At 37.3% G+C, this 23,687-nt stretch overlaps 1 protein-coding gene across 2 annotated transcripts in view; it reads left to right on the plus strand.

Moving 5' to 3' along the window:
- Nucleotides 1-14,841: 14,841 nt before the first annotated feature.
- CFAP36 (cilia and flagella associated protein 36) overlaps nt 14,842-23,687 on the plus strand; it is a 31,183-nt gene continuing 22,337 nt past the window's right edge. Inside the window, exons 1-3 of one of the 2 annotated variants that reach the window (XM_040224873.1) lie at nt 14,842-15,178; nt 18,082-18,146; nt 18,747-18,848. In XM_040224873.1, the coding sequence (XP_040080807.1) occupies nt 15,064-15,178; nt 18,082-18,146; nt 18,747-18,848 (282 nt within the window). In that variant the 5' untranslated portion in view covers nt 14,842-15,063. The remainder of the gene's footprint in view (nt 15,179-18,081; nt 18,147-18,746; nt 18,849-23,687) is intronic. The other variant, XM_040224874.1, reaches the window with a different exon arrangement.

Genomic DNA, 23,687 nt, shown 5'->3' on the forward strand with positions numbered 1-23,687 from the left:
GTTTACCATAGCTACCTGCCACGAGCGACTTCAACAGGCAAGATGTACAACTAGATAAAACAAGAACCAAAATTCTTTATTGCCATTTTTTGCCCCCTAAGAAATGCACTTCCTTGGAACAGTATTATCTGCCAGTTCCCAGGTGCTAGTGGTAAAGAACCTGCCTGCCAATGTAGGAAACGTAAGAGAGGCGGATTTCATCCTTGGGTTGGGAAGAGCCCCTGGAGTAGGAAAAGGCAACCCACTCTAGTATTTTTGCCTGGAAAATTCCATGGACAGAGAAACTTGGCAAGCTAACAGTCCACGGGGCCACAAAGAGTTGGACATGACTGAGCGACTACACACATACACAGTATCTAAGCAATGCAATAGCTTATTGTGAAAAATATATAGGCAGCAACTTACTTTTGACTTGGTATACCATTTCAGACGCTGAATCACTAGGCATAATTTTCTCTCCATGATTGAGCAGAACAGCTGAGAAAAAAAGGATTCTGTTTGCCTTATGTAATGTATAACCCAGAGCACACCCAGACAGAGATAATCTTTTATAATGGGTTTGGGAGGCATGTCTTTAACATTTTGGAGTGGGGAAATAACTTTTATTACAGTTCTTTAAGGTTTTGAATTATAAAGCATCTCTAATACAAGCCTTTGTTTACTTTCATTTAAAATTTAAAAATAGCACTTCTTTCAGAACAGCCTTAGAAATATAATAATAATACAATAGATAAAAATCATTACATATTTATTCCGGAACATAAAACAGAGAAAATGATTGGATGTTATCCAATTCTTTTATAAGCTAAACATAGTTCCAACACTATAACATAATAAAGATGTCACATGCCAAAAAATTTTAGACAAATCTAACTTATGAAGATTAGACACAAAATAAATGAAATGATAGCAATTTTAGTTCAAAATACACCAAAACTTTAACTCACAAAATCAAGAAGAATTTGCCTTAGACTGGAAAGCTGGCAATGTGAGGGAAGCGTTAATAAAACAACCATATCAATTGATTAACTAAAAAAATTATATGATCATCTCAGTAGATGCTAAAAGGCCACCACTGAAATTCAACGCCCATTTATATCCTTATAAAATACTATATAAAATTAAAATAAACATGATGAGTGTCTATTCCAAATAAAAATTCAATTATACATACTAAAGGGCTTCCCAGGTGGCTCAGTTGTAAAGAATCGCCTGCCAATGCAGGAATCACAGCAGACCTGGGTTCAGTCCCTGGGTTGGGAAGATCCCCTGGAGGAATGAAATGGCAGGCAACTCTAGTATTCTTGCCTGGAGAATCCCCATGGAGAGAGGAGCCTGTGGGCTACAGTCCATTGGGTACCAAAGAGTCAGACATGACTGAACACACACATACATACTAAAGATATGCTACTTATAATTATTAAATATTTCATAGTTTTATGACATTTTTAGGTAATGCAATGATGGATAAAACAGAAATAAGAGAAATAAATACCAGAAAGGCAAGCATAAGAATTTTATGATGTTTTTCAGATTAAGTTATTCCACAGTAGGAAAATTAGAAAGAACTAACTCAGGGCTATTTCTTGATAAAAGAATACAGAGAATAAACACTAACCTTACAAAAATCAATATATGTCCAAGAAATCATCAAAATCCAGTTATAATATATGCAAAATAAATCTGTTCCCAAGTAAAATTTTTAATGAGGGATGTGCATGATCTTTAGAAGGGAAATTGCAATCCTTATTCAAAGATATCAATAGCGTAAGGATATTAATTTTTTCAAATTAACTTGTAGTTCTGGTGCAATTCCAATTAAAACATTATTTGGGGGGATTTCACCGGTGATCCAGTGGTTAAGACTCCGTGCTGTCAATGCAAGGGACCCAGGTTCGATCCCTGGTTAGGGAACTAGATCCCACATACCGCAACCAAGAGTTCGAGTGCTGCAACTAAAGATTCTCCATGCCACAAGGAAAATATTTTGCATGCCACAACTAAAGTACCAGCAAGCCACAACCAAGATTGAAGATTCCTTAAGAAGCAACTAAAACCTGATGTATCCAAATAAATAAATAAATAAGTTATTTTTGGAGGCCTAAATATTCATAGGAGAAGGCAATGGCAACCCACTCCAGTACTCTTGCCTGGCAAATCCCATGGACAGAGGAGCCTGGTAGGCTGTAGTCCATGGGGTTGCTAGGAAAAAAACTGAAAAAAATATAAAATACATCAGATAATAAATGACATTACTATCAAATAATTAAATACATTATTATGGTTTAAAACAATGTGTGTGACTAATCTCCCCTTCCTCCTACTACTAATAGGAAACAAAGTTCCCTAAACCTTCTGAACCACCCTGAAGCTGGGTCTTGGTAGGTATGGATTTCTTCTTTTTCTTTTGCCCTGTGGTCTGCCATCTGGTGACCTCAGTCTGCAACTACATTTTCAGTGCTGCAACATATCTAGGATTGGCTGGTACCCTTTAGTTTACATTCCATCTAGCTAACCAAAGAATTAGAGCTGAGTGCCTGGGTCAAAGGGCTCTAAATGACATTTTTCAATCTTTGGTACAAGAACTCCCATATAAAATGACATGACGGGTTTGGCAAAAATGTTGGTAACTGCTGAAGCATGGTGTTTCTTTTGGGTACATGTGCAAATTTATCCAATAGTTAAAAAAGAAACAAAAATTATTGCTCTTACAAATATAAATGACCAGTTAATACATGAAAATATCCTCAATCTCATTAACAATTAAACATAGGTGAATTAGGCTTCCCTGGTGACTCAGACAGTAAAGAATCTGCCTGCAACGGGGGAGACTTGGGTTTGATCCCTGGGTTGGGGAGATCCTCTGGAGAAGGGAATGGCTACCCACTCCAATATTCTTGCCTGGAGAATTCCATGGACAGAGGAGCCTGGTGGGCTACAGTCCACGGGTCACAAAGAGTTGGACACAACTCAGCGACTAACACTTCACTTTCACTCAGTTCAGTCGCTCAGTTGTGTCCGACTCCTGCGACCCCATGGACTGCAGCATGCCAGGCTTCCCTGTCCTTCATCTCCCAGAGCATGCTCAAACTCATGTCTATTGAGTTGGTGATGCCATCCAACCATCTCATCCTCTGTCATCCCCTTCTCCTCCTGCCTTCAATCTTTCCCAGCATCAGGATCTTTTCCAGTGAGTCAGTTCTTCACAGGTAGTCAGAGTATTGGAGTTTCAGCTTCAGCATCAGTCTTTCCAATGAATATTCAGGACTGATTTCCTTTAGAACTGACTGGTTGGATCTCCTTGCAGTCCAAGGGACTCTCAATAGTCTTCTCCAAAACCACAGTTGAAAAGCATCAATTCTTTGGCATTCAGCTTTCTTTATGGTCCAACTCTCACATCCATACATGACTACTGGAAAAACTTTGACTAGATCGACCTTTGTCGGCAAAGTAATGTCTCTGCTTTTTAATATGCTGTCTAGGTTGGTCATGGCTTTTCTTCCCAGGAGCAAACATCTTCTAATTTCGTGGCTGTGGTCATCATCTGCAGTGATTTTGGAGCCCAGGAAAATAAAGTCTGTCACTGTTTCCACTTTTTTCCCACCTATTTGCCATGAAGTGATGGAACTGGATACCACAATCCATGTTTTTTGAATGTTGAGTTTTGAATCAGCTTTTTCACTCTCCTCTTTCACTTTCATCAAGAGGCTCTTTTATTACTTTCATAGGTAAATTAAAACAAGAAAATTTTTTTACCTTTCAGATGAAATGAAATCATTAAGACACTAACAGTCTCTGGTGCTGAAAAGGTGTGGAAATGTAAACACAATCTCTTGGTATCAGCTTGTACTGCCTTTTAGAAGGGAATTTGTTAATACTGATGGAAAATTTTATTGTTCCCAAAACATTTCATATCCTTACACCCAGAATTCTAATTATTTTATGAAATGATTTGGCAAGAATGCAAAAATTCATGTACACTGGTGTTTAATGTATCAGTGTTTATAAGAGCAACATATTACAAATGAGCATGATACAATATTCATTTTAAAAAGATACCTCTACATAATAGAATGCTATGCATTCATTTGAAAGAAGAGTTTCTTTGTATTAATATTGAAAGATCTTCGGAAAATAAAGTAAAAGCAAGTTAGATAAATGAGACTGGCCTCATTTTGGTTAAATAAGGAAATAATATATGTCAACAGGTACATTAAAAAAAATTGGGAGCCCAATAAGCACACAATTACAGTGGATTTTTTATTTTAGGTGGTAGGAAAAATAGTCTTTCACTTTCTTCATTGTGTAGTTCTATACCATTTGAGTTTTTTTCAACATACATAGACAATCATTCTTTGTTATCCATGGGGGATTGGTTCTGGACCCCTGTGGATATCAAAATGGATGCTCAAATCCCATTATGTAAAATATAATATAACATATAACATCTGTATATAACATATATATTATCCTTCTATTTAAATAATCTCCAGAATACTCATAATACCTAATACAATGTAAATGCTATGAAAATAGTTGCCATTGTGTGGCAAATTCAAGTTTTGCTCTTTGGAAATTTCTGAAATCTTTTTTCAAATACTTTCGATCCATGTTCAATTGAATTTGAGGATGCAGAACCCATGGATATGAAGGGATGGCTGCATGACTTTTCCAACAGAAGAAGCAATAAAGATTGTTGTTGCTGTTTAGTCGCTAAGTCTTGTTCAACTTTTCTGAGACCCTATGGACTGTAGCCCACCAGGCTCCTCTGTCAGTGGGATTTTCCACGCAAGAATACTGGAGTGGATTGCCATTTCCTTCTCCAGGGGATCTTCCTCACCCAGGAATTGAACCTACATCTCTTGCATTGGTAGGTGAGTTCTGTACCAGTGAACCACCGGGAAAGTCCAGTAATAAAGATAGATTTTTAAATGAATAAATAAAAGAAAGTTTCCTACCCATCCTTAAAAAATGCTCCATTATTAAGCCCAATTTCCTACTGCTTCCCATATCAGGATGGTTCCCTGTCAGTAAATCCAGTTCTACCACTTGTAAAGGTGGAAGAGGCTTCTGTCATCCCTTTGTTTGAGAGTCTTGATCTCAATGTTCTGGGCTCCAAATGTGAATCTTGAAACTTTATCATTTTTTCCAGATATTCAAAATGGGACTAAAGCAAATAGGACACTCAGTGGTTTGCTTACTACGCCAGAAGTCCACACTATCAAGTTTATCAGGCCTCAAGTAGTGGCCTCCACAATGGGTCCACAAGATTATGCATTGGCACTCAGGGAAAAAGTATTAGAATTTCAACTTACATATTTTTAATCTCATCTTTTGTCAATTTCAATTTTCAACTTTTGTCTTTTAAATTATATTCCACAGTTGTTTATATTCATGTGTGTATATGTACATGTCTGTAAGTCATTAATAAATATATATTCAAATATTTTATTTTACTGATGGAGTAGCTCATCAAAAAATTCAGAAACCATTAATTAAGGCTATAGCTGCTTTTCAGAGAACTAAAGACAGATCTAAGGTCCATAAAACATGTTCTATAAATTAGTCATTGTCCCCAAAGTCACTAATATAATGAATAGTTAAAAGAAAAATAGAAAATAGATAAGAAAACACAATAGAAGACAAATGCAAGAGTCAACTTAGTAGGTAATAAAAGGTACAAGGGAAGAGAAGAAAGTAAAACATTAAAATTATCTACACATACACAAATAAAACAAGGAAAAAAAACTCTTATGACAAAAGAAAGGGAGGTCAAAGAGAAAGAATAATTCACACAAGGATCCTGAACATTTAGAGATAAATGAAAATAAGCAAACCATCATACAGTTGGAATTGAGAATGTACCATATTTGGAGCTCTTTATTCTTAGTGTCTAGCATGATGCTTGGCACATAGTGTGCAGTCAGTCAGTAAAGTAAGGATTCTAAACTATGCCATTTTCATACCAAATCAATGTGTTAAGCCCAATTTGAGAAGTCATTGCATTTTTATTTCCTTGTCGTTGTTTTATCAAGTTGTTGAATACTTTATATGAGGAACACAAAACAAAAGACAATGAAATGACAATGGAAATTCTGTGATGCTACATCTGCAAATGCCATAAAAATCTAAGGGTTCGCTGGAGAATTTGAAGATATGGCAGGTAATTATTTATTTGCCAACCCATGGAAACCTCCTCCATCCCTTTGCTGCTATATAAACCAAATAATAGTGAATATTTGGTAAGAACCTATAATTTAGAACTTCTAAAAAGTCTTTCTATAGCCAGGAAAAAAAGCGATTTGGAGGATTAAAGCTGTGACCTTTCTTCTTTCTTTACTTGAAAGCTGAATTCATACCATTTGGAATAGCAATTAGGTAGTTCATTAGTGATGTTTTATATGTTCTGTAAATTATATATGAAAATGACACTTCTGTTGCATTGGTATTTTTAAGCCTATTGCTAATAATAACTTTAAGCCATCTGATCTAGATTGCAACCATGTTTTGTTAAAGAAATAAACCCTGCTCTGCTAGTAGTTACACCTTTACTTTCTTCCCCAGAAGCAGAAAAGCGAAATGGATTCTTTTTAGGCAAATATGAGGTACTATGTACTCCAGTCACCATTCATATATCCATCAAATATTCATTGTGGATCTCTTAGGGTGAAGCATTGTATTGGAGTTGGAGATATATTTGTGAAATTAAAGAGTTTAATTCTCTGGACTTCTCTGCTGGGCCAGAGGTTAAGATTCTGCCTTGCAATGCAAAGGACATAGGTTTGATTCCTGGTTGGGGACTAAGATCCCACGTGCCTTGGAGCAACTAGGCCCACAAACCACAACTACTGAGTCGGTATGCAATACCTAGAGAGTCTGTGAGCTGCAATGGAAGATTTGGCATGACGCAGTGACAATCCTGCGTGCAGCAACTGGGACCTGGTGCAGTCAAATAAATAACTAAATAGTTTACTTCCTTTGGAATTTACAATCATTTCTCTAGTTCTCCCTTAATTAAATTAGCAATCTTCCAAGTATCTGAGATACGTCTGTGCATAACCATAATTACTGCAGAATGCACAATGTTTCTTCTTAAAACCGAAACCCTTGGTACACAGGTCTTTAAAAACTGCTTGCTGTATGATTTTTCAATTCCACTTTTAGGAACACATTTTCACAAAATGATAAAGATTAGGTGCCAAGATTTAGTTACAAGGGTGTATTTGTTTTTAAAATAGTGCAAGAAACAGCCTAGGTAGATATGGAATTGTTTAAATAAATTGTATTACAGCCACACAATGGAAAAGTAGGTTGTTGGTATAGGCTGAATTGTTTATGTACCCCTAAAATTCATATGTTGAAACCCTAACCCCAAAAGTGATATTAGGAAGTAGTGGCCTTTGGTAGGTGATTAGGTCATGAGGGTAGAGCCTTCATTAACAGAATTGGTGCCCTTATAAAGAGACCCTGTTGGGCTCCCTGACTCCTACCACTTGTGAGGACACAGCAAGAGCATGGTGGTTTGTAAACCAGGAATTGGGCTCTCACCAAATCTGCTGATGCTATTATTGCCCAGCCTTCAGAACTGTGAAAAAGAAATTTCTGTTTATAAGCCCCACAGTCTGTTGTATTCTATCAGCAGCCCAAACTAAGACAATAGGTTTCCTTCAAAGGGATCATGTAGACGGAAAAACTTCTGTGATATATTATAAAAGGAATATTGGAAGTTACATTGTTGCTTAAGTATCAAGTACAGGGAAATGCAGGCCCTGACTTTGTGCTGACACTGGGCAAGAAACTTAACCTCATAGTTTCAGTTCTACCTGTTATGGGCTGGATCATGTCCCCCAGATTCATACATTGAATTTCTAACCCACAGTACCTAAAACTTTGACTGCATTTGGAGGGCCTTTCAAGGGGTTATTAACCTCAAGTTAAAATGAGGTCATGGGCAGGGGTGGGGGAGTGGCTAGTGGAATATGATTACGTAGGGAAAGAGAAAATTTTCCTCTACTCTTTTAGGTTTAGTTGTTGGGGCTGGTGTATTAAACTGACAAAAGACAGACTGACAGGAGAAGAGGCTATAATTTTATTAATATTTAAAATTTTATATGCATGGGGGCCTCACCAAAAAAGAAGTGAAAAAAATCAAAGGGCAGACAGATTTGGGGGCTTACATATCATTTCAACAAAGGCTGATAAACTGGAGAAGGGACTACGCAAAGAAAACAGGGCTTGGGCTTCTAGGGTTGACAAACTGTGCAGAAGTGACTTGGAATATATGGAGAGGAGGTGGTTAAGAAATCTTCTAATGGAAGACAAGGGTCATTTTAGTAGAGTCTGTTATGTAGACGCATTCCAGCATTGACTCCTCATCCCTAGTGATGAGAGTGCTCTCCTTGTCTCTGCCTAGTAGGTTTCTCATGGGAAATTTATGCCCCATTTTACACAGATGGAGAAGAGTAGAGAGCTGTTTCTGCATCTGCTGTTTCTCAGCTGACTTTAGCTCAAAATAATCAACATGCCAAAGTGGCATATTTCAGAGTGCCACATTCTGAACCCCTCCAACTGATGTCCTTATGAGAGGAGGAAATCTGGACACAAATGAGTACAGAGGGAAGACCAAGTGGACATGGTGAGAAGGCGGCATCCAGACACCAAGGAGAGAGGCTTTAGAAGAAACCAACCCTGCTGACACCTCAAGTCAGCTTTCCAGTCTACAGAGCTATGAGGGAATAAAACTCTGTTGTTTAAGCTGTTAAAATCAGAAACAAAGGGAGACTGGCTTTGAAAATTCCCTCAGCAGATAAAACCAGTTTACTCATATAAACAAGGCTTAATTTAGCTTGCTGTGTGAGACCTACTTGACCTGGGTCATTTCTTGTTTACACCTCTGGAAATCATAGGCAAAACTGGAACTGTTCCCCAATGTTGATATGAGATAATTACTGACAAATTCTCTATCATTTAAGAAAATTCTAACATTATCATCAATCACTGTAAAGAATAAACAGTCACTACTTTCTCACTACATAAGCTGCTTTATGACAATATATCCCTGGGCCTCAGTCCATGTTTTAGCTGAAGAGCTCCTCCTCTGCAAACTGTCTTTTTCATGTGTGCACAAAAAACTTCAACTAATTACTACTTCTGTGATTCACTGGTTTTATTTTGGGTATTTCTTAACCTTTGACAAAGCCACCCAGAGTGTAGTACTTTGCTAAGCTGTCCAAGCAAACTAATACACATTGTCTGTAAGATGGGTGAATCTTAATACCATCTTCACTTAGCTCTTAAGGGTGCCCTGAGTCAAACAGACATAAATTCCTTTGTAGATGATGAGGTCCTATACAAATATAAGTAGTTGTTATTCACAGGGTCCCTGAGAAACCTGGAGGAATGGTGGCTCAGTGGTAAAGAACCTGCCTGCCAGTGCAGGAGATACAGGTTCAGTCCCTGGTCTGGGAAGATCCCACATGCCTCTGAGCAACTAAGCCCATGTGCCACAACTATCGAGCCTGTGCGCTAGGGCCATGGGAACGGAAGCTGCTGAGCCCCTCGCACTGCAGCTACTGGAGCCTGCTCACCCTAAAGCCCACGCTGTGCAACAGAGGAAGCCACCATAGTGAGAAGCCCAAGCAGCACCCCTAGAGAGTAGCCTCCGCTCTCCACAACTCAAGAAAAAGCCTGCACAGCAACCAAGACCCAGCACAGCCAAAAACAAAATAAAGAAAATAAAATTATATATATAAAAGCCGCTGATTCACGTTGATGTTTAACAGAACACAACAAAATTCTGTAAAGCAATTATCCTTCAATCAAAAAAAAAAATAAAAAAAAAGAGTTAGACACAACTTAGCAACTAAACAACAATCTTAACAAAAAAATTATCTTGTTAAGATTGAACTTTTGGGGGGAGTTCTGATCTTTTTAAAAAAATTTTTAAAGAAAGTTATTTAATAATGATAATCAATTAATTAGTGATAAAAATGAGAACATAAATGCTGTGCTTTGGTTTATCTGCTATTTTTCCTTTCATCAGAATTCCTATTTTCAAATTTTAAACTTTTTATTTGGTATTGAGTTATATAGCCAATTAACAATGTTATGGTAGTTTCAGGTGAACTCAAAGGGACTCAGCCATACACATACATGTATCTATTCTACCCCAAACTCCCCTCCCGTCCGGGTTGCAACATAACATTGAACAGAGCTTCATGTACTATACAGTAGCTCCTTGTTGGTTATCTATTTTAAATATAGCAGTGTACACATGTCCATCCCAAACTCCCTAACTATCACTTCCCTTCCCTTAGGCACTGGTAAGCCCCTTCTTGAAGTCTGTCAGTCTCTTTCTGTTTTTAAGTTCATTTGTATCATTTCTTTTTAGATTCTACTTATAAGGGATGTCATATGATATTTCTCCTTCTCTGTAAGACTGAACTTTATAACCCTTTAGTAAGGTAGAGGTTCAGTTCCCACAAAGGGACGGAGAGAAGCAAGAGATTTCAGTAAGACTGCAGTAAAGATCACAACTGACTCGTCAGTGGAGACAAAGAGAATGCAAATTGTTAAAGATGTAACTTACATATACTAACATATATTGAGCATTTACTAACTTACCAACACATGGTCCCAAGTGTTCTCTAATTAAACCTCTTATCAACTTCATGTAAAAGTACTGTAAATATTTATGTGTGTGTGTGTGTGTGTATCCAGAAGGGTATGCTTATTACCTATTTCGGTCTTTTCCATTACAAAACACAACTTCAATATGAAAATCTGTTCATATGTAGCAGACAAAATTGCCAAAATAAGAAGCTGTGATTTTTATCAAGAGAGACTCTGATGTGCAGAACTGCACAACATGAAAAACACTACTTGGCTGGACAAAGTGATATATGGTAAAATGCACAACACACACCACCTTTCCTTTACATTCTTACTTCAGGGCATCCACCTGCATTGCTCTAAGAGTATGAGCACTGTTCTTTTGAGTTTGTGTTTATTTCATGATAAGCATATTGAATATATTACATTAAATCTGTATAAGCATCCTGCCTGTAAAAGCCCAAGGACTGAATAAAAAGAAAATCCTTACATTTTGAGGAGAAAATTGCATTAATACAATGTTTTGAAATAAATGATAAAGCTTGCAGGCTTGAGGGAATTCACATTGGCTATATTCAAGAAAGACACTAAGAAACTTCCCTGGTGGCTCAGTGGCTAAGAATCCACCCTCCAGTGCAGGTGACTGGGGTTCTACCCCTGATTAGGGAACTAAGATCCCACATGGTTTGGGGCAGCTAAGCCTGCCTGCCACAACTAGAGAAAAGCCAGCCAGCCAGGACAGAGGATCCTGCGTGTCCCAACTAGGACATGACACAGCCAAATAAAACAAGTGAATAAATATTTAAAAAAAAAAGAATGATGCTGAGAAAATAAGTGAAAGGAGATTTTGTACATTCCAGTTATTATCTGCTTTGGGTGGAACTTGAAAGCACTTGAGACTAAAGATAAAGACCCTAATGCCAGGTAATGCTGAATGCAGTTGGACAGAATTTTGTGGCCTTCAGGCTCATTAGCAATCTTACAAGTAACTTCTTCATGAAAGGAGGAAATTGGCAAAATAGAAGTGGGCTTTCTCTTTTAAGCTGCTTTAGAAGACAGAAAAGGAGAGCAATAAACCATAGTAATCCACCGCTGGTGTGACAATATATTGGCTCCCCAAAAATAACGTCCTTCTTTCCTTTTACGTCTTCTCAGTATTAAAAAATCACCACAATTTACCACACCCATTTCTAGTAAGTGATATTTGGAACATGGCTATCCATTAAGGAAAATAGCTATTAATAACTTACTGGCTACCATTTAAAGTCTACATAAAAAATATAAAACTTCTATATGGCAGAAGACACAGTGAACTAAAAGACAAATGACAAATGTGTCACTGCAACTTATGATGAAGAGTTAAAATTCTTGTAATAATGTATAAAAATCTCTTTCAAATCAATAAGAAAAATAAATCCCAATAAGAAATGGTCAAAAGATATGAAAAATAACACAGGAAGAAACCAAAGACTAATCAACATGAAATAAAGCTCACATTCAAATTTAAAAATTCAAGTTAAAATTATGTGTCATCTTTAACCTAGTAGATTGGTAAAGCTATTTTTCAAAAGGCTTTTAAAAATAGGTTCAGAAATCTTTCCTTTGGGAATTTATCCAAAGTAAATAATTAGACTAGAGTTGAAAAATATTTGCATGTGTGTTCATTATTTAAGAAACTGATGAAATTTAATCTAGCAATTGAGGATTGGTCATATAAATCAAGGTATATATACTCTCTCACTTAGCAATTCTGCTAGACTGTATTCCTTGGAATAGTCAATAAAACCAACAGTTCTTAGAGACACAAAGATGTTCATTTCAGCTGTTTATAGAAGGGAAAAATGTCATGGTACATATATCCACACCATGGAGGGAGAGAAAAACGGCACACTAATCACATCTATGCATCCAAGTACGGTACTGTGTGTATATTTGTTATTGTTTAATCTAAATTGTGTCTGACTCTTATGCGACCCTGTAGTCCTCCAGGCTCCTCTGTCTGTGGGATTCCCCAGGTAAGAATACTGGAGTGGATTGCCATCTCCAGGGGATCTTCCCTTTCCAGGGATTGAACCCACGTCTTCTGCATTGGCAGGCGGATTCTTAACCACTGAACCATACATGAAATATGAATTTTAAAATGCTAGTTTATAGAATATCTTGTAGCTGTAAAGAAACAATTTAATGTTTACATGGAGAGATGATTATACTAAGCGAACAAAGCTTCCTAACTGTACATATGATCCCTTGTATGTAAATACATACAAAGTTGTTTGAAAACATTTTGGAGTGCCAAGTACCCTGGCAGAGACCTTTGAAGACCCATTCCACAAAGGACTCCAAGCTAAAAGTAGTTAGTGTTATTTAACATTAAGGGTTGATTACTTAGACATTTATTTAAAGGAATACTGACTTTGATTTTACTCCTGAAAAATTCCTAATTCTAGTTATTTCTATAAAACTCAGCAGTGGCCACAGGACTGGGAAAGGTCAGTTTTCACTCCAATCCCAAAGAAAGGCAATGCCAAAGAATGCTCAAACTACCACACAATTGTACTCATCTCACATGCTAGTAAAGTAATGCTCAAAATTCTCCAAGCTAGGCTTCAGCAATATGGGAACTGTGAACTTCCAGATGTTCAAGCTGGTTTTAGAAAAGGCAGAGGAACCAGAGATCAAATTGCCAACATCTGCTAGATCATGGAAAAAGCAAGAGAGTTCCAGAAAAACATCTATTTCTGCTTTACTATGACAAGCCTTTGACTGTGTGGATCACAATAAACTGTGGAAAATTCTGAAAGAGATGGGAATACCAGACCACCTGACCTGCCTCTTGAGAAACCTATATGCGGGTCAGGAAGCAACAGTTAGAACTGGACTTGGAACAACAGACTGGTTCCAAATAGGAAAAGGAGCACACCAAGGCTGTATATTGTCACCCTGCTTATTTAACTTCTATGCAGAGTACATCATGAGAAATGCTGGGCTGGAAGAAGCACAAGCTGGAATCAAGATTGCTGGGAGAAATATCAAGAACCTCAGATATGCAGATGACACCACCATTATGGCAGAAAGTGAAGAGGAACTAAAAAGCCTCTTGATGAAAGTCATATAGAGTGAAAAAGTTGGCTTAAAGCTCAACATTCAGAAAACTAAGACCATGGCATCTGGTCCCATCACTTCATGGGAAATAGATGGGGAAACAGGTCAGACTTTATTTTTTTGGGCTCCAAAATCACTGCAGATGGTGATTGCAGCCATGAAATTAAAAGACCCTTACTCCTTGGAAGAAAAGTTATGAGCAACCTAGATAGCATATTCAAAAGCAGAGACATTACTTTGCCAACAAAGGTCCGTCTAGTCAAGGTTATGGTTTTTCCTGTGGTCATGTATGGATGTGAGAGTTGAACTGTGAAGAAAGCTGAGCGCCGAAGTATTAATGCTTTTGAATTGTGGTGTTGGAGAAGACTCTTGAGAGTCCCTTGGACTGCAAGGAGATCCAACCAGTCCATTCTAAAGGAGAGAAGCCCTGGGTGTTCTTTGGAAGGAATGATGCTGAGGCTGAAACTCCAGTACTTTGGCCAACTCGTGCGAAGAGTTGACTCATTGGAAAAGACTGATGCTGGGAGGGATTGTGGGCAGGAGGAGAAGGGGACGACCGAGGATGAGATGGCTGGATGGCATCACTGACTTGATGGACATGGGCTTGGGTAAACTCTGGGAGTTGGTGATGGACAGGGAGGCCTGGCGTGCTGCGATTCATGGGGTCGCAAAGAATCGGACACGACTGAGCGACTGAACTGAACTGACTGACTGACACCGTAAAGACTCGCTGGCAGCTACAGGATGCAAACTGACGCTGGGACAATCAGCAAATCTTACAGAACTACTTTCCTCGGGTTTGTATTTTCAAAAAACAACCTTTCAATTTCAAACGTTTCTGGCTCAGCGGGTCGGAAAATGGTCGGGAGTGAGCAGTGGGGATACAACCGTGAACTGAAGCCTTTAAAACTTTCAGTCAGAGACCACGTGAGACGGGCCTTCATGGCGCCATTTTTAATCCTTGGTCCCACGGACTTCTCCCGTGAGAACATTGAGATTCCTTCCAGGATTTCCAGCCAATGGCTTGTACAGCTCCGGGCCAATGGGCGGAAGGCTATCTTTCGACTGGCTTCTACTCCTTCCAGCCAATCGGAAACATTCTTTAAATGCCACTTTCTAGGCTGCGCAGGCTCTGAGGAAGCCGGCTTCACTTCCGGGCGGCTGCCGGAGGCGGCTCCGCTTGTTGCCATAGCGACCGTTTTACGTTAAGTGGTTTGTAGATTTCAGCCAGGTGACTGCGGAGACTGCTGGGGCACATCGTTTCCCTGTCCTCTCGGTTCCTTGCGGCCGAAAGGCCTTCTAGGATCCGGGGATCTGGCCTAGGCTTCCGCGGCGCCCCACGGGGGCGGAATGGCCGCGGAAGAAGAGGATGAGGTGGAATGGGTGGTGGAGAGCATCGCGGGGTTCCTGCGGGGCCCGGACTGGTCCATCCCCATCTTGGACTTCGTGGAGCAGAAATGTGAAGGTAAAATACGAATCTCGAATCGTCAGTCCTTGCTCACCTCTCTCACACCAACAACCTCTCCACATACCGCCTCTCATCTCCTCGATCTCCCCTCCTGTCGACCAGGTTTAGAGCTGGATTTTTAGGATGTGTTGCTGTCACCGCGCCTGTCTTTTCCACGGTAATGAAAAGGGGGACGACATACCTCTCCCCGCTGGGCCCAAGCACGCATTCGAAAAACAGTAGACTTTAATCCTGTGTTGGGCCTCACTCCATCGTGCACCTTTCTGCCTTGGCCAGGTGACTGCGGGTTTCTTCCTTCATCAGCTTCCCCAGTGACTTGGCAGGAGAGATGTCAGTTGGTTCTGATTCCAACTGTTGGCCAAAAAGGGGGTGGGCGAGGGGTATGAGGTTACTCCGGTAGGCCTAGAGCCGGTAATCTCGGTGGCTTGTATTCCCTTTTTTGAGCTCTCTCTTTCGGTTATACCAAAAAGGGAGGGTATATTCCAACAAATGAGGTATGTAGACGTGGCATAACGTTCCCTGTGAGGAAAGAGTACCTCCAGGTTCTGGAGCTTTGCATTCAGTTCTTAGAGATAGTTTGGAGCCCATTTATGGAAAAGGAACCAGAAGCGATGTCATAATAGTAATTTCAGGCTGTTGTCCTGGTTGTTTAGCTGGCCAAGACCTTAAGGATAGTAATATCCATTAATCGTTCGAACGTCTGTCGTATGTCGGAGGGATTAGACTTTTTTTTTTTTTTTAAGGTTCAGTGGGCTAGAGCTAGCGCCCGTGGGTACAAGCTACAGGTAAACAAATTTCTGTGAAGGAAGTGCTTCATAACAGATAGTATCCTGGATAAATTCGCCTGTCTCAGAAGGTAATGAGTTCCCCAGGCCTTAGCAGTGTTTGAATGAATCTGATAGCACCTTAATGGAGTTATTACAGAGGGGAATTCCACTGTCAAATGGTTGGTTATCATGAATGATCTGTTAAGAGTCCTTTCAACCTGAAGTTTCCATGAATCTGGTAAAGATGAAATTTACTTTGACCACTGAATCTTTTCATTACATTCTCATTGCCATGAGCAACATTCAAATAGTATTTACTAGGTATTGTTCTTGCAGGTAATTTTTAAAAGAAGTTCAAAATAACTTTTATTTCTGCTCTATTAAAGAATTTAAAATGCTGTTTTGAGACTGAGGAAGAATGTGGTGTTTTGATCTCCTTTAGGAGAAAAAAGAAATTATGTCACTGTTTGATTCCACTTATCCCACTGAACCTAAATGCTGAAATGGCAAAAAAAAAAAAAATTTATTCCCACACTTTAAAAGTGGCTGCATCTCAGTTATAACACACCTGATTGTGTAATTTTATAGGGAAATAGTAATCTTCAGACTTGTAAACATGTAATGTAGTAATTTGGCTTCAAAATTATCTCAAAACAGGTTTATTAGCTGCTGTATTGCATGTATGCCCAGTGCTATGTAGAATAGATGCCAAGAGAAATGGAAGTAACATTTCAGAGGCACTTGAAATAATAGTGTTTATATTTCACTGACTTTGGTTTGTCAATGTGGTATTCTTCACCTTAGGTAATTTAAAAATTAGTTTTATATAACTTTGTAAATATCAGCATTTCTTTGTTTTTTTTTTTTTCAGCATTTATTTCAACATTTATTGAGTGTCTTTGAGCCAGAAGTTGAGGTTAGAAAAGTTAATAAAACAAATCTTTGTCCTTGAGAAGTTTATAATTTGGTGGGGAAGACAAGTACGTAAATGGAATTTAAATGTAAAGTGACCAGATGTTATTATAAAGGTGGACATATGGTGCTGTGTATTCAAATAGTTCTGAGGAAGGAATCTAAATAGCCAAGGGAGTTGGGAGTGGATAGCAGATCATGGCGGAGAAGGCAATGGCACCCCACTCTAGTGTTCTTGCCTGGAGAATCTCAGGGACAGGGAAGCCTGGTGGGCTGCCATCTATGGGGTCACACAGAGTTGGACATGACTGAAGTGACTTAGCAGCAGCAGCAGCAGATCATGGAGAATGTGCCTCTTACAGTATTTTGAAGAATGGTTGGGAGAAGAGGTATTAGGTAAAGGCAAAGAGATCCAAGAAGGGCTTGAGCAAAGACCTGGGGCTTTGAAGCACCTTCTATGTTTTTACATTTGTCCACATTCCAAGTAATTGTGTCCTGTTATGAGGGCAAAGTTTGGGTTTTGGAGTGGTGGGAGATGAGACTTGGGATCCAGTCTTGAAGAATTTTGTCTGGGATTCTAAGTATTTTATACTTATTCGCTAGGCAAAGAACTGAAGAGTTTTAAATAGAAAATTACCGATGTTAGTTTTGTATTTTAGAAAGAATGGGGGAATTTTTTTTAAGGGTGGCTTATGGTTTACAGTTCATGAATTTGTCTTTTCCTTGATCACACTGTAGCTTTGTGAAGGAATATATATCTTTCTAATCTACATTGTTTCACACATATGATCATTGAGTAAACATTTGTTTTTATTCATTTTTGTTTCATTATTGATTTATATGTAATAAAGAAAGAGTCAGTTTCAATAAAATTTGGATCAGCAAAATTCCAATATGGTAAAATAATCTGGAACCTGTTGTGAAAGGAATTATTTAGAAACTTACCAATAATGTTCCATTTAAAGTTTGTAAAGAAATTGTTGCCTTGTATTATTGATTGAAAACTGGCAAATGAATGCTCCTCTCCCATATGAAGTAGCTCTTAGGTACGGACAAAAACTTGTTTACAATTAATTATTATTATTTTAATCCCAAGAATTTTAAAGTGGAAGAGCCAGTTTACAAGAATGAGTATTCTATTTGTAAGTTCTGTTTGTGGAGCTGACTTTCATATTTAATGAAATTTTTTTACACTATGCAATATTTTTCTTTTAAATTTAGTTTTTGATGATGAAGAAGAGAGCAAATTGACTTATACAGAGATTCATCAGGAATATAAAGAACTAGTGAGTATTTTTAAACTGATTTTAAATATAATTTGAATAATATTAATTCAGTCTGTTCTGAATTTAAAAAATAGACTTGTCCATTTAAATTTCTTAAAAAATTCCAGTCTACCTTAGTAGTGCTATCAGTTGCATCAGACTCCAGGGGTTCTCTGGGCATTTCCTCCATAAGACTCTGGAATGTAAGGAATAGATTTAGGACAACTATTTTAAGGGATCTTGCATCTGATCTTTAAATTTTATTCCTGTTCTTCTGCTGGTATATCCAGGGGAGTGTTCATTATTAATTTAGCCATGTTGTCTTGAGATTTTAAGAAATGCCTCTGGGTAGCACAAGGATTATACCACATCAAACTTCATAATCCTGACTTCAGTTATTTCTGGTAGAGGAAATACAATTTCATTTGATTCTCTGCAAAGATTTTCACTTTTAGTTGTTTGGGGTTTTTTTGGTGAAAAAGATTGTCACTGCCATATAATATAATTTTATGTAGATTAATAATTGCAAGCAAGCATTTGATTATATTTTTCTTAACTCAATATAAAAACTCATTTGGACTCCTTCAATGTAAATTGTAAAAGTTAAACTTTTTTTTTTAGGTTGAAAAGCTGTTAGAAACTTACCTTAAAGAAATTGGAATTAATGAAGATCAATTTCAAGAAGCATGTACTTCTCCTCTTGCAAAGACCCGTACATCACAGGTTTTTGTGTTTTTCTGCTAATATATAATTTTAACAAAAATGCCCAGGATTCCACTTAGATTTGCTATGTTTGATTGTCAAAATATAATATTCTAGAGACTGTAAGAGTGAAAAGCCAGTTTAACACATATGGATTCTTTCTTTATAAGTACCTTGTGAAAAGATAGTTTGAAGCATTAATAAACTGATTCTGTTAAAAAAGAACTTCCTATCAGAACTATAATAGATCACAGGCTTTATGCAAAAAAAAAATATTTATATAAGTCTCTAATGGTTTTGCAGTTGCCCCTTTTTTAATCTTAGCAGATACACAGTACATGGTTCCTGGGGCTTTCTTCTGTAATAATTTTATTGTCTCATTTGTTCTGCAGTGCTGAATTGAAATAGGTTTTAGGTGTATTTGTAACTAATATTTACTGGGGGTTCATGCTAGCTACTGTTTTAAGCACTTGACATGTATTATTTCATTGAATCTTCCTAACACTCCTTAAGAAATTGGTACTATTTATTTTACTTTGTTAGAATTGAGAAAACTATTGCACATATATGTTAAGGAACTGGTGCACAGTCTACAAGTGAAGTAACAAAGCCAGAATATCAGCTCAGGCTCCGAGATTGAGTATAGGGATATGTTATTACTACCCAAATAGCCTTCTCAAATAGTTACTTTAGCTTTTCATCTTCTACCAAATTAACTATAATTCCTTAGTGAGATGATAGGATTATCTAGGATGTAATCTCAAATTATCATTTTCAACCTCCTGCTGTCATTCTATAGTACATTACATACTATAGTAGTTCTGGCTACTTGCTTTTGTAAGCATTGGTGCACCTGGCTTTGCTCATGGTGGTTCCTTAACTGGGAATCCTCAGCCCCCACCTTCTCACTACTCCATCCTTTCCATACCCAGAGAAACCCATCTCATCATCATGGCCTGCTGCAGTGCAACTTTCCTGATATCTCTAGTCAGACCAGTACTCATTCTGTCCCACTGAGCACTTTTACATTTTCAATTCAGTTTAATTGCCTTGAATTGAAGTTTTTTACAAGTCTATTTACCTTGAGGAATTTATTGAAAATTATTAATTAGTATTTAGATTTCTTTTAAGGCATTGGTATTTGTTTTTTTGTTGTATTTCCAGAATATTTTCTTCTTTGGTTAATATTTGTCAACCTCTTCATTAAGCTATTATGAATGAATCTGAAATACTTTGTGAAAAAAGATGTTCATAGTAATAGTAGTCACATCCATCTTTTGTTTTCATCATCAGGATAACTTGTGAATGAAGACATTCAGAATTTTAAAATACTGTTTTCAGATCAAAAGTAACATATCTTTCTGCTTTGTTCTGTTACATAACACCTTTTGATTTGGAGTTGGTTCGTAGTACAGTCTTGTTATGTACAAGCATGGAAACCTTCTGACACAGACAGACTTGGATTTGAGCTTAGATCTTTTGATTACTTTCATTTATCATGGACAAAGTTGTTTTACGGTTTTCCTGTCTTGTCTATTCTGATTCTCAGTTTGAACATCTGTAAAACAGGGACAGTATCTACTTTGAAAGGTTTTTGTGAAATTTGAGCAAAAATGTTCATAAAACTTTTAGCACAATACCTGACACACATAAAGTGGTCTATAAATGGAAGCATCTTGTAATTAATGGTAGCTATTTTGGTGGTTGATTAGCGGGGTGCTAATTAGGCCAGGGTCATGTATTCAATCCCCATGTGGACTAGTTAGCTTTATTCTCTTCTGGAGCAAACTTAGCCCCAGATACTAAGGGCTGCAGCTAAGTCGCTTCAGTCGTGTCGTACTCTGTGCGAACACACAGATGGCAGCCCATCAGGCTCCCCTGTCCCTGGGATTCTCCAGGCAAGAACACTGGAGTGGGTTGCCATTTCCTTCTCCAATGCGTGAAAGTGAAAAGTGAAAGTGAAGTCGCTCAGTGGTGTCCGACTCTTAGCGACCCCATGGACAGCAGCCCACCAGACTTCTCCGTTCAGGCAATATGACTGAATCAGCACATGGCCATCTCCAATAACCAGAAAAACAGCCCAAAGCCGGCTAGTTACTGCTTTGCAGCAATAATCTAATCTTTGTAAATAAAGATCAGAATGCTGATTCCATTATGCTAATTTAGAGTGCCTATAAGGAATTCAAGAAACCAATTGTTTGCCCAGGGTAGTTTAGGAGGTACTTTTTCTTTTGTTTTGGTCTGTTTGGTTTGATTTTTATTTTTATAAACAGTTGCTCACTCCCCTCTCATTGAACTGTACTGCTAAAGATGACTTGCAAAATTCTTTTCACCTGGTTTGGTCACCATTAGTCCTAGACCACTGGTCCTGGCATTCTTGTGTATTAAAATCAGCAGGAGTTGTAAGAAGTGCATCAGATGAAGATGTCTGGTTTAAAAAAAAAAACCAACCTTTTTTTTTTCCTTCCTTCCTTCCTTTCTCTTTCTCTCCTCTCCTCTCCTCTCTTCTCCTACCCTCCTCTTTCCACCCTTTCCATCCTTCCTCTCCCATCCTCTCAACTCTCTTCTCCTTCTCTTTCTTCTCCATACAGCTTGTGGAATTTTAGTTCTCCCACTAGGGATCAAACCTGGGCCCTCTCTGGTGGGAACACAGAGTCTTCACCATTGGCCTGCCAGGGAAGTCTCAACAACAGACTTTTTAAGAGCATGTTTTCCTGTCATATGTGTGTAGCTTCTCAAAAAATCCTCATAAATTAAGATACCTTTCTAAAAAATTCAGAAAAATATGATAATAGAATGCATATTGAGATATTATTTCAGTTGTATTCAGTTGATTTTGTAATTTCATGGTGCTTTCAACTGAAATAGGCAAAAGTGGCTTTTTTCATTGCTTGTAATATTTTTTGGTGAGGATAGAGCTCATCACTGATTTCTATGTATAGCAGGAGCCAGGGATGACTATATGGCAAGAGACAAAAGTATTTTTTGTTTTTGTTTTTCACTTGATTTACTTTGACTTTTGTAAATTAGAAATTAACGCTTTCAGAAACATTTGTCTTCTAATATTAATTTGGGAAAATTATTCTTTTTTTCCCCAATAACTTGTATCACTAAAATGATTACATATATGGTATAACTTTCATTTTCTAAAAACACACACTTGATAATATTTTGTCTGATTGCTCATAAGATTTTTAAAAATTAATAGACTTTTTTTAAGAGCAGTTTTATGTTTACAGAAAGTTGAGCAGTTAATGTAGTGTTGTCTCTTTTTATTAAAGTCTTTCATTAGTGTAGTGTATTTGTTGATGAGCCAGTATTGATATTTGATTATTAAGTAAAGTCCATAGTTTATATTAAGGTTCACTCTTTGTGTTGTACAGTTGATTTTGACAAATACATAATGTCATATATCAATCATTACAGTATCATACAAAATAGTTTCGCTGTCTTAAAAATCTCATGTGTTCCACATACTCATCTTTTTCATCTTTGCACCAAGCCTCTGGCAACTGCTGTTCATTTTACTGTCTGTATAGTTTGGCTTTTTCCAGGATATTATGTAATTGAAATCATAAAGTATGTAGCTTTTTCAGACTGACTTCTTTCATTAAGCAATATGAATTTAAGTTTTTTCATTGTTTGATAGTTTTCTTTTTATTGCTAAATAATATTCCATTTTATGGATGTACCACATTTTGAAGGTGGTATATAACCTTTTGAAGGATATTTTGGTACATTCCAGTCTTTGGCAATTTTGAATAAAGTTACTATAGCTATTCATATTCAGGCTTTTATGTGGATGTAAATTTTTCATCTCATTTGGGTAAATACCTAGAAGCAAGACTGCTAGATCATATGTTAAGATTCCCTCTTAACTTTGTAAGAAACTGCCAGACTCTCTTCTAAAGTAGCTATATCATTTTACATTTTTACCAGCAGTGAATGGAAGCTCCTGTTGCTCCATGTCTTCAGTAACACATGATATTGTCAGGTTTTTGGATTTTAGCCATTCTAATAGATATGTAGTGATGTCATTGTTTTCTTCTGCCCATTTTTAAATTGAGTTATTTATTTTCTAATTGTTGGGTTGTAAGAGTTTTTTGTATATTTTTGATTCAGATCTTCTTTATCCGATATGTTTTGCAAATATTTCACAAAATATTCTCCTGTGGCTTTTCTCTTCATTCTGTTAACAATGTCTTTCACAAATTAGAAGTCTTTTTTATTTTAGTGAAGTCTGATGTATTGATTCTTTCATTGTTTATGGTTTTGATATTTTATCTTAAGAAGTCATTGCCAAAAGCCAAGGTTAGCTAGATTTTTTCTATGCTATCTTTCAAAGTTTTGTTTTTACATTTAAATCTGTGATCCATTTTAAGTTAATTTTTGTGAAAGGTGTAAGGTCAGTGTTTAGATTCCTTCTTTTTTTCCATGTAGATGTCAGTTGTTCTAGCAGCATTTTCTAGAAAGATGATCCTTTCTTCATTGGATTGCCTTTCTTCCTTTGTCAAAAATCAGTTGACTATGTTTTTGTTGGTCAATTTTCAGGTTCTATTCAGTTTCATTAATCCTTTGTCTAATCTTTGACCAATATCATACTGTCTTGATTATTGTAGTTTATAGTAAATCTTGAAGTCACGTAGTGTCAGTCCTCTGACTTTGATCTTTATCAATTTTGCGTGACTGTTCTGAGTCTTTTACCTTTCCATGTACATTTAAAAATCAGTTTGTTGATATCCACAATTGCTCGGATTCTGATTGGGGTTGCATGAATCTACAGATCAAATCTGGGAGAAATGACATGTTAACAATGTTGAGTCTTCTTATTTATTAACATGGAATAGATCTCCATTTATT

This window comes from Oryx dammah, unplaced genomic scaffold (genome assembly GCF_014754425.2).
Source record: "Oryx dammah isolate SB20612 unplaced genomic scaffold, SCBI_Odam_1.1 HiC_scaffold_25, whole genome shotgun sequence".
NCBI lineage: Eukaryota > Metazoa > Chordata > Mammalia > Artiodactyla > Bovidae > Oryx > Oryx dammah.